A 12,458-nucleotide genomic window follows, 5' to 3' on the forward strand; every position below is an offset into this window, starting at 1 on the left:
AGGTAAGTGGGTATTTTGCACCTAATAGCGATGAATGATCCAAAAAAAAAATGATAATGGTCCACAAACACCCTACATTCAAATAAGGGTACATTCATATATAGCACTGGACAAAAAACATTCAAAGAAAGTCTGCAAGTTATTGAAATTTATATATGGGCTGAAGCAATCTTCAAGACAGTGGTACATGAGGTTCCACTTAGCCATCACTACTTTTGGATTCACAATGCGTGAAGAAGATCATTGCGTATACATGAAACGATCTGGAAGATCTTATCTGATACTATCTCTATATGTAGACGATATCTTGCTATCTGGTAATGACATGCAATTGTTGATATTGACTAAAGATTGGCTATTCTCGAACTTCGAAATGAAAGATCTTAGTGAAACCAACTTTATTCTTGGGGTAAAAATCATCAAGGATCACCCTAAGAAATTTTTAGGCTTGTCTCAAGCCACCTTTATACCAAAGATCTTAAAGCGGTTCAGGATGAAAATTTTAAAAGCTGTTAAAACCCCTATGGATAAAGTTACCAAGTTAGATAGAAAATCATGTCTCCAGACTAAAGCTGAGAGGATATGTTAAGTTGATCCATATATTCGTAATATTTGAAGTTGGTTCCTAGTGATCCACATCGTTAAATTTTGTAGGACCCTCTTCAGTTCTATACACAATTCAAACAATCAGATTTCTTTTTACAATAATCCAAATTCATATGATTTAGCCTATTTCTAGTGATCGAAACCTTTGACATGGGCCATTTCAATGGATAAAAAACATTGACATGCTTGGGTCATTTAGTGGATCCAAATTGTTCTTGTGATTCGGCTCATTCGATGATCCAAACTCATCATATGATTGAATCAACTTTTCATGATCCAAACTCTTCATATGGTTGAAGATGCTTTTCATGATCCAAACTCTTCATATGATTGAAGCTGATTTTCATGATCCATGGCAATGGATATGCCAAGTTCATCCATGCCCTAAATTTTGTAGGACACTCTTCACCTTTACAAATGATCCAAATTGTTCATATGATTTGGCCGATTTCTAGTGATCCAAACCTGTGACATGCTTGGGCCATTTCAATTGATCAAAACCTTTGACGTACTTGGGCCATTTTAGCGGATTTGAACTTCTTATATGATTCGGCCCATTTAGCAATCCCGATGCATCATATGATTCGTGTTACTATTAGTGATCTAAACTTATCATATGATTAAAGCCTCTTTCCATGATCCATCCCAATGGATATGTTAAGTTGATCCATTAATTCGTAATATTTGAGGTTAGTTCTCAGTGATCCACATCGTTAATTTTGTAGGACTCTCTTCAATTCTATACACAATTCAAACAATCAGGTTTCTTTTTACAACTATCCAAATTCATATGATTTGGCTTATTTCTAGTTATCCAAACCTTTCAAAGGGGCCATTTCGATGGACAAAAACATTGACATGCTTTGTCCATTCAGTGGATTCAAATTGTTCATATGATTAGGCTCATTTGGCGATCCAAACTCATCATACAATTGAAGTTGCTATTAATGATCTAAATTCATCATATGATTGATGTTGCTTTTCATGATCTATGGCAATGGATATGCTAAGTTGATCCATGCCCTAAATTTTGTACGACCCTCTTCAACTTTACAAATGATCCAAACAGTTCATATGATTTGGCCCATTTCTAGTGATCCAAACCTTTGACGATTCGGCCCATTCAGCAATCCAAATGTATCTCATGATTTGTGCTACTATTAATGATCTAAACTCATCATATGATTGAAGCCTCTTTCTATGAACCATCCTAATGTATATGTTAAGTTGATCCATCTATTCATAATATTTGAGGTTGGTTCTCAGTGATCCACTTTGTTAATTTTGTAGGTCTCTCTTCAATTTATGCACAATTCAAACAATCAGGTTTCTTTTTACAATAATCCAAATTCATATCATTTGGCCCATTTGTAGTGATCCAAACCTTTGGAATGGACCGTTTCGATGGATAAAAAACATTGACATGCTTGGACCATTCAGTGGATCCAAATTGTTGATATGATTCCAGCTCATTCGGCGATCCAAACTAATTATACAATTGATGTTGCTTTTAATGATCCAAACTCATCAGATGATTGGAGCTGCTTTCTATGATCCATGGCAATGGATATGCTAAGTTGATTCATGCGCTAAATTTTGTAGGACCCTCTTAAGCTGTACAAACGATCCAAACTATTCATATGATTTGGCCTATTTGTAGTGATCCAAACCTTTGACATGCTTGGGTCATTTCAATTTATTTGAATTTCTTATAAGTTTCAGCCCATTTAGCGATCCAAATGCATCCTATGATTCGTGCTACTGTTAGTGATCTAAACTCATCATATGATTGAAACCTCTTTTCTTGACCCATCTCAATGGATATGTTAAGTTGATCCATCTATTCATAATATTTGAGGTTGGTTCTCAGTGTTAATTTTGTAGGACCATCTTCAATTCATTACACAATTCAAACAATCAGGTTTCTTTTTACAACGATCTAAATTCATACGATTAGGCTCATTCGGCGATCCAAACTCATCGTATGATTGAAGTTGCTATTAATGATCTAAACTCATCATATGATTGATGCTACTTTTCATGATCTATGGCAATGGATATGCTAAGTTGATCCATGCTCCAAATTTTGTACAACCCTCTTCAACTTTACAAATGATCTAAACAGTTCATATGATTTGGCCCATTTCTAGTGATCCAAACCTTTGACGATTCGGCCCATTCAGCGATCCAAATGTATCTCATGATTTGTGCTGCTATTAATGATCTAAACTCATCATATGATTGAAGCCTATTTCCATGAACCATCATTTGTAAAGCTTAAGAAGGTCCTACAAAATTTAGTGCATGGATCAACTTAGCATATCCATTGCCATGGATCATGAAAAGCAGTTTCAATCATATGATGAGTTTGGATCATTAAAAGCAGCATCAATTGTATAATGAGTTTGGATTACCGAATGAGCCTAATCATATCAACAATTCGGATCCATTGAATGGCCTAAGCATGTTAATGTTTTTTATCCATCAAAATGGCCCATTCCAAAGGTTTGGATCACTAGAAATGGGCCAAATGATATGAATTTGGATTATTGTAAAAAGAAACCTGATTGTTTGAATTGTATAGAGAATTGAAGAGAGACCTACAAAATTAACTATGTGGATCACTGAGAACCAACTTCAAATATTATGAATAGATGGATCAAATTAACATATCCATTAGGATGGTTCATAGAAATAGGCTTCAATCATATGATGAGTTTAGATCATTAATAGTAGCACAAATCATGAGATACATTGGGATCGTTGAATGGGCCGAATCGTCAAAGATTTGGATCACTAGAAATGGGCCAAATCATATGAACTGTTTAGATCATTTGTAAAGTTGAAGAGGGTCGTCCAAACTGTTCATATGATTTGGCCCATTTGTAGTGATCCAAACCTTTGACATGCTTGGGTCATTTTAGTTGATTTGAATTTCTTAAAAGTTTCAACCCATTCAGCAATCCAAATGCATCTTATGATTCACGCTGCTATTAGTGATCTAAACTCATCATATGATTGAAACCTCTTTTCTTGACCCATCCCAATGGATATGTTAAGTTGATCCATCTATTCATAATATTTGAGGTTGGTTCTCAGCGTTAATTTTGTAGGACCCTCTTCAATTCATTACACAATTCAAACAATCAGGTTTCTTTTTACAACAATCTAAATTCATATGATTAGGCTCATTCAGCGATCCAAACTCATCGTACGATTGAAGTTGCTATTAATGATCTAAACTCATCATATGATTGATGCTGCTTTTCATGATCTATGGCAATGGATATGCTAAGTTGATCCATACCCTAAATTTTGTACAATCCTCTTTAACTTTACAAACGATCCAAACAGTTCATATGATTTGGCCCATTTCTAGTGATCGAAACCTTTGACGATTCGGTCCATTCAGCAATCCAAATGTATCTCATGATTTGTGCTATTATTAATGATCTAAACTTATGATATGATTGAAGCCTATTTCCATTAACCATCCTAATGGGTATGTTAAGTTAATCCATCTATTCACAATATTTGAGGTTGGTTCTCAGTGATCCACATTATTAATTTTGTAGGTCTCTCTTCAATTCTATACACAATTCAAACAATCAGGTTTCTTTTTATAATAATCCAAATTCATATCATTTGGCCCATTTCTAGTGATCCAAACCTTTGGAATGGGCCATTTTGATGGATAAAAAATATTGGCATGCTTGGGCCATTCAGTGGATCTAAATTGTTGATATAATGCTCATTTGGCAATCCAAACTCATTATACAATTGATGCTGCTTTTAATTATCCAAACTTATCATATGATTAAAGCTGTTTTTCATGATCCATGGCAATGGCTATACTAAGTTGATTCATGCACTAAATTTTGTAGGATTCTCTTAAGCTTTACAAACTATCCAAACTGTTCATATGATTCGTCCCATTTGTAGTGATCCAAATTTTGGTTAAACTACCCAAATAGGCCCTAATCCAATACAAATCAGGCATGATTTGGTGAATTAGCTCCTAATGTGTTGAAATACATTCAAAACAAGAAGGAAAAATAAAAACTAATGATTAACTCTTTTTCTTAGTTTTCCTCAAAATGCCAGACTACATTTTGATTTCCCTAAACCCAGTTAAGTGTAGTGTTTTGATCTCCAAAATAGTGATAGATCTAGTCGAAAATGTGTTCCTAAGCCTTCTCTAATGTCTAATTGAAGAAAAGGAGAGGAGTGAAATTCAAAAGAAAGGCTCCTTTATATCATACAGTCACGGGCTCTATCACTAGATGACATTATTCACCATGAGCCACAATTTGCTCACTGCATGGTGTGCCGTAAAGGTTATTACGAGGCCATAAAGGCTGTTACGTAAAGGTAACAGTGGCCACCATTACACGTTATGGGGTTGTAACGACCGTAATAGCAGTTATGAAAAAAAAAAAAAAAAAAACCTGTAACTACTAACGGCCCGTTATGCCCCATGTAAAGGCCGTAACAGCCCCATAATGGTTTGTTACAAGTAACGGGACAAATATATGTTTTTCAGTTTTTTTTTTTTTTTTAATGTTATAGGGCAGATATAGGATTTCCAGGTTTTTCTTTTAATAAAAAAAGAAAAGATAGGACATAATGGCCATTAAGGGGGCCATAACAGCCGTTATGACCCATATCATAAAGGTAACAGCGGTGGTGGTCGTTATGGCTACCATTACCATTACATAATACCTTGGCTTACTAACCATTTGGGTTTATGAATATTCTCTATTGATCAATATTGAAATGTGGGTTCCGCACTTTCCAAACAGAGCCATTCAAAAAAAGCAAATCAGTGCCATTCAAATGGCACCACTGGACATTTCTGTTATTTCCAAACTGGGACAAAGTAGGTTGCAATTTGAAAAGGGTTTCAACAATTCGATGAGAAAGTGGATCTCTTGCTTCAGCTAGGCACCTAAGTATTTCATCACTCACAATCTTACCACAAAGCCAGTTGTCTTTTGATAAAGAAATTAATTAATCATAATGAGGATGAATCCAAATGCAAGCACAAAAAATGTGAAATAAATGATAGATTCCCAACATTAAATCATGACGTGAAATAGAAATCAGTTGTTCTCCCAATCATCCTCCCATATGCCCCAAATCTCATGTTGCCCAACAATAATAGGAGGACAACCATGTAATTATATCAAAACACCTTAAAGCTTCTCTGACCTAGATAGGCCCTACCTTAGATGGGCCTGGATTTTCCATTTCCAAATCTGAGCCAATTAGAAAACTAACCTGTATTCAAAGTTATTTGCCCTAACATAAGAGGGTTGGGTGTGTGTGTGCACGCAATCACGCATGAGGGGCCTCTCTTCTTTGCTATTTCAGTAATGCCTCCCTTGAGAATGTTCAAAAAATAAATAAAAATAAAAAATAATGCATCCCTTGAGGTAATCCCACAATTATTCATCCATGTCTAGATACAACCAGCGTTGGACTTACCTAGACGTTGGGGCTCTCAACGGGTCAGATTTGAGTACCATATCTGGACCCAGGTACAAGGTTCAGGACCCTACTGCAGTTAGGGCTAGGAACCATACTCAACATACAGGGACCAACTTCAATCAGATTCAGTGCCCATCAGGTCTTAGGAGATGTCAAAAGTTTGGGTTTTGGGCAGGTACGGGACAGGATGAGTTTCTACAGTGGATCCCACAATGCCCATGGTCTAATCTGATTCACTGTGTGCCACGTCATGTATGAAATTTGAGTGCCATGCATACCCAGTGTTGTCCAAATCATGTGATTCATGATATAATTCAAACAATTCCTATCATATCGAATGGCAAGTAGTTATAAGGATAATCTATTTGGACATTGTTGTCATATCCGATCACACAATCCATGTGTATCGCATATTGCGATTTGGGTAGCATGCAATGGCATACTTTTGTGTGCCATAAGAATGCACTGCCTTGTGCGAATTATCTGCCCAACGGTCATATTTGGACTAGTTTCTTCACCCACATGCATCTAGAATGGAGCAGGAACCCTCCTACTTCTCACATCAACCGGGAGTTATTGCTGTGCGTCACTTCTATGGGATACACGCTAATCAAACCTTGCCCATTTCTCACTACACCCAGGTACCAATGTAGCGTGTCCCTTACAGAGAACCCTAGCATGAGTTTCAAATATCATATTGTCCAGATTCATGATGAAAAGTTAGACGTGAGTTTGACATTGGCCACCAACCTGAGCAACCCTCCATCCAGGTTGGGGTTTGGAAATGAGAGCACAAAGCTCCCACAAATACAATGTAATAGGCTATTACATAGGATGATTACAATCAACGAGTTTATTATTACAATCAAGTGCCTACTTGAATCACATATTAACCTGAATAAGAGTTTGTTTATACATTATAACAAATGTTTTATCTGTTCACTTTTTTCCTTCTGTTTTCTATAAATAACAACACCATTGAAAAATAAAAGCATAAAAAATATTAATAATAAGACTAGAGGCTGGAAGGTTTAATCTGTTCAATTTTTTACTTCTTTTTTCAATAAATAACAACCCCATTGAAAGATAAAAGCATAAAAAAATAAGGCTAGAGGTTGTCAATCCAATCTTTGCTGCTCTGCAACCAGTTTATTTCCCAAAAAGCTTTGCAACTACAAACTTGCCAACAAAGCCCTACCTTCGGCTTCACCTAAATCCCTTCATCTTTTTCTACTGTTGGAAAATTGACACCTACAACCCCACAATTGCACTACCAAATATAGAAGAAAAAAAAGGTACGTCTGTTGTGAGAATGGGTGTAAATGGTGGTTACCTTGTGAGTGGGACATTGCTAAATTGGCCACACCAAAACTGGCATCAACTATAATATTAACTACATAATTGGTGGCCTGAAAACAGATGGTCATAAACATAATGGCTATCAATTGACATTTGACAACCATCCCTTGATTAAAATATCCAGTATCAGTATTTGGGTTGAAGGCCATACATCCATAAGATGGGCATGTTTTGTATTGAGGATGGGAAACAAAGCAAGAGGGCTCTTGGGCAGAAATAATAGTAGAAAAGCAGAGGGGTGGCAGCTGAGCTGGAAGGGCCAAGCATGAGTAAAGGGATAATTGCTCCCAACCTAACAAACCGTCGGATGTGACCAAGCCCCAAGTTTTTTTTTTTTTTAAAGGAGGCATTCAGGGCATGTACCATCCACACTGTCCATCATAGCAATGGTCTAGATCAAAGAATTATGGGGCCCCATATGTGAGTAGAGCACATCAAAGATGCCATTCGCCTCCTCACACAACAAATCTTCATAATTTCTCCACAAAGAAGTACGCCAGTGGAGGAAATACCTAAGGTAGTGGTGGGAACATACGTGAGTAAGGCGCGATGACAGCCTCCTGCGCTAGATTCTTAAAATTCTTAGGATCAGGTCCCCAACGGATCTCACTCATGTTTGGGGTCTCAACGAACACCTTGGTGAACTCTCCCACCTTTTCAGCTTTCTCCCTCTTACCTGCTCTTAGAACAAGACTATTCCTATTATAAGAGAAAATACCATTACTTAGCCGAATGATATTGCTCGCCTCGAACGCATCACATTCACTCCCCCACAGCTGGAAGTGGACTGCGGCAGTCTCATCTGCGACCAACGCCAAACATGTCCTCTCTTGCCCTTCCTTCACCGTGCTGCTTTTGTCCAACAATATGAATTCCGTGTTAATGTTGTTTTGAGCGGCTGGGACTATATCTTTTAGTGGGGCCATTCTTGCTTGAAATGATAGAACCTACAAATATCATATATGATGGAAAGTGAATGAGAACATAAGGCAAGAAATGAATCAAATTCTATAATTTGAATTTGAAAATCAAGGAATCATCAACAACTGGGGCGATTGTACAGCATGCTCGAATAACAAAGTTTGACTTGTGTCAGGATCTTAGTGAAGAGGAACTATAGGATCCTTGACCCGAGGCTTTGCATGGTATGCTCGGGCTTTCACTTCGTAGAAGTGGGGCCCCTTGTTTGCTAATGCAGAGCATTGGTGATGCTTACAGCAATGAATTGGCCCTGCCCCAATTTATATGTTCTTGCGTGTGGGTTGTGTATACATGTGAATGTCTGTGTGTGCAAGGGAGAGAGAGAGAGGATAGGAGAGAGAATGACTGAGGCTATATTAAATTAAAAGGGGGGAGCACTTACCAAAATGCAAAGCCGGCCACAAAGCCCCTGACCCTATTAAAGACACAAAAGGATCATTAGAGCAGGTTTTACTTTATCATATTTGCAGGTTTTACTTTCATTTCATTTCAACATACAATGTATAGGGACTATTGTGTCATATTATGTAATTCATATATCTAACAATTTAATATCATTTTCTCCAAATAGATCTTAAAAAAGAATTGAAGTTAGATTTGGGTGAATAGTTTTGCCGATTTAGGGCTGATTTGGCAAGCCATTCGATGCCCTAAATCATCCTCAAATTCATCCAATCTCTCGGCACTTATCCAACTAATGTATTGGTAGACATTTATTGGACAATAAAAAATGAAAAGTATCAAATGGTCTTATTTGAAGATAATAATAATAATAATAATAATAATAAAAAATAAAGTGTCTACAAATTAATGGCGAAAATTATTCAAACACCTTAATTTGGGATTGTGAGTTAGCAACAATACTATCATAATTCAGTTGATTAATTTTAAATTAATGTATGCCTCATGTATAATTTTTTAGGGCCATGTAGGTAGAACCCATCTCGATGTATATATTGTATATCCATGTCATCTATCCGTTTTGCCAACTCATTTTAGAGCAAATCCGATCTTAGGTGGACCAATTGTGGGTGAGGCCTACCTCAATATATTTGTACATTTATTTTGTCAATTTTTTTTGCTGACTCAATTTAAGGCATGGTCCAAAAAATATGCCATATTCTTGGGACCCATGTCAATGTATTTGCCAACTTATTTTAAGTCATATTTAAACCCCTGACCCTTTGAATGTAGGGCCCACCTTGATGCATTTGTTGTATGTTCATGCTATCTATCCTTTTTCCAACTCAATCCAGGGCATGGTAAAAAAGAAAAAAAAATGAGGCAGATCCAAATCTCTGCTGAACCACATGGTAGAGATTGAATTCCCACCATTAAAAACTTCTTGGGGATTTTTATTTTTAAATTTTTTTTTATTAAGCTGCTATTTGGGTTCTCCCTTAATCAGTTCCATGTTACCTTATCAATGGGTTCGTCGGCAAATAAACATTATCGTGGGCCTTAGAAAGTTTTTAATGGTAGGCATTTAATCCCTACTGTGTGGTCCACTTGAGACTTGGATCTGCTTTATTTTAGGGACCAAGCCTTAAAATGAACTGGAAAAACTGATGGACTGCATGTATATACAACACATAAATCAAGGTGGGTCCCATACACTGAAACAGTGAAGTGCACTGAGTGGTGTCAGCCGTAGACTATTTAAAAAACAATAGGTCCACATTCATTCGTTTTGAGAGAGAGAGAGAGAGAGAGAGAGAGAGGGTCGGACAAGAGGGGAAAGGAGTAGCAGCCCTAGCAGGTAGAAGAAAAAGGAAGAAGAAAAGGAAAAAGAGAAGAAAAATAGGTATTTCTTTCTTCTTTTTCGCTGTTTTCTTTTAGGGTTACTGTGCGTAACGGCCTTTATGCCCGGTAACAGCCGTTGCAGTTCTTTTTCCTGGACAATGGTTACCGTTACATTTATGGCCACTACGTAACCGATTTTGCACACCTTGGTGGGGACATTAGTACAACCCTTTTGTTTAACCGATTTTGCACACCTTGGTGGGGACATTAGTACAACCCTTTTGTTTTTAGATTATGAAACTTAGATTGAAAAGGAAAATGGAAAGGACAAACCTATGAGTGACATTCTCATCACTCCTTTTGCAAGGGTTTTGGCATCCCATCGCCTCGAACCATATTAGTACTTTAAAACGAAGTGTTGGCTTCCTAACTTCTTTTTTTAAATATTCACAACCGGTACTAATACAGTCCAATACAGCCATTCATTTTTCACCCCTGGTATCATGTAACGAGGGTGACCATGCCCTTTATGTATTGGCTGATACAGCCGATACGAAACCAGTTTTTAATACCATGAGCCTATGAGAAGGCACCCATTAGTCCCTTTCTTTTTTTCTATTATTGCAGGATGCTTTAGCATAGGATTAACAAGGGTGGCTGGAGCTAACTTCTCTGTGTACAACATCTCATTGCTCAATTTCCAGTAGCGGTTTGAAAAGATGAGAAACTTCAAAAGGACTTTCTGTGGGAAGGAAAGTGAGATCAGAAAAATTCCATCTGGTAAATTGGATCGAAGTTCAATTGGGAAAAGGGGAAGGAGGCTTAGGTCTGGGGATGATTAGGGAAAAGAATGTGAGCTTATCGGGGAATGTGGTGGAATTCTAGTATGAACACAATGCTTTGCGGAGGAAATTATTGAGGAATATGGGCTGGAAAGTGGAGGCTGGACCCAATTGTGGGAACAATGGAGCACAATCTGAAGTCTAGAGGGGCATTTGTAGAGCAGGAGCCAGAAGGAAAAAATGGTTTCTTATGGAAGGCATGAGATTTAAAATGGGGAGAGGAGACAGAGTTAGGTTATGGGAGGATGTCTGGGTAGGTATGTTGTCTCTGGCCAAAAAAAAAAAAAGACCTGCATCTTTATAGGGTAACCCTGAGAAGAATAGTACATATTAAAAACTCTTGGTGAAGTTAGGGGACAACTTGTATGGGATATTTATTTTAGAATTAAATTTAAGAGAAACAGAAAGTCTAGTTTTGCAGATTTGATGGGTCTACTTCAGGAAGCGTTGTGTAGTTCCAACAATAATGAAAAAATATGGATGTTGGTGAAATCGGAAAACTTTTCAGCCAAGGGTTTTGTTTTTTTTTTTTTCTTTCTCTAAATTCTATCAACAAAAGAATATCAAATATTCCTCTACGCTTCTGTGGTTTGGGACAAAGCAGTATCTCCAAGGGTTTCAGCATTCATGTGGACTTCTACCAAGGAGAAGAAACCTGACAGGCAACATGTTGAAGAGAAGGGCAATGCTTCTTCCAAACAGGTCTGTGATGTGCAAGAGTGAGGAGATGACCAACCATCTCTTGCTGCACTGCCACTTGCACACATTGTCTGGATCTGATTTTTTGGGTGGAATCACAAAGCCTTCAAGTGGATTGAGTATATCTAAAAATTTTGGCAGAAAATTTTGTGGGAGAAGCCGTCTGCTGCTTCTGTGGTTGCTATTAATTCCTCCAATGGATTGGATCGGTGGTCTTTTAAATTCCACATAATTTGTAGGAAGAGTGGTGAGGCTTGAATTTGTGGGGGGGGGGGGTCTTGTCAAATCCTTCCAGCGGAGTTGTTGATGGCTCTAAGAGAGACCATTAGGAAGTAGAGAATGATTTGATGATGATAATGTGAAGAAGAGAGGAAAATATTGAGAGAGAAGAAGAAGGAGAGTTTGGGAGAGATGTTGTGTTAGGCTTACTTGCCCTAACACATAATATTTTATTATAATAAAACATATAGTACACCGTAGGAGGAGGGAAGTGTGCACATGCCCTTACACTAAAAGGGGCCACTAACCACATAAACAATACACTAGCATTCTCTATACTTCCCCTCAAGTTAGAGCATAGATGTTGATCATGCCCAACTTGTCACGAACACGATGAAGAGCATCTCGACTCAAGGACTTTGTAAGAACATCAGCAAGTTGATCCCCAGATCGAACAAAATGAGTGACGATTTCCTTAGAAGCGACTTTCTCCCGAATAAAGTGACAGTCGACCTCAAT

At 37.5% G+C, this 12,458-nt stretch overlaps 1 protein-coding gene across 4 annotated transcripts in view; it reads right to left on the reverse strand.

The window, feature by feature from the left end:
* Window positions 1-6,961: 6,961 nt before the first annotated feature.
* LOC131239170 (ubiquitin carboxyl-terminal hydrolase 26-like) overlaps window positions 6,962-12,458 on the reverse strand; it is a 100,621-nt gene continuing 95,124 nt past the window's right edge. For 3 of the 4 annotated variants that reach the window (XM_058236730.1, XM_058236733.1, XM_058236732.1), the window contains one exon: window positions 6,962-8,402. In XM_058236730.1, coding sequence (XP_058092713.1) covers window positions 7,968-8,402 — 435 coding nt within the window. In that variant the 3' untranslated portion in view covers window positions 6,962-7,967. Of the gene's footprint in view, window positions 8,403-8,818; window positions 8,843-12,458 lie in introns of those variants that run through there. The other variant, XM_058236734.1, reaches the window with a different exon arrangement.

Source organism: Magnolia sinica, chromosome 3, assembly GCF_029962835.1.
Source record: "Magnolia sinica isolate HGM2019 chromosome 3, MsV1, whole genome shotgun sequence".
Taxonomy (NCBI): Eukaryota; Viridiplantae; Streptophyta; class Magnoliopsida; order Magnoliales; family Magnoliaceae; genus Magnolia; species Magnolia sinica.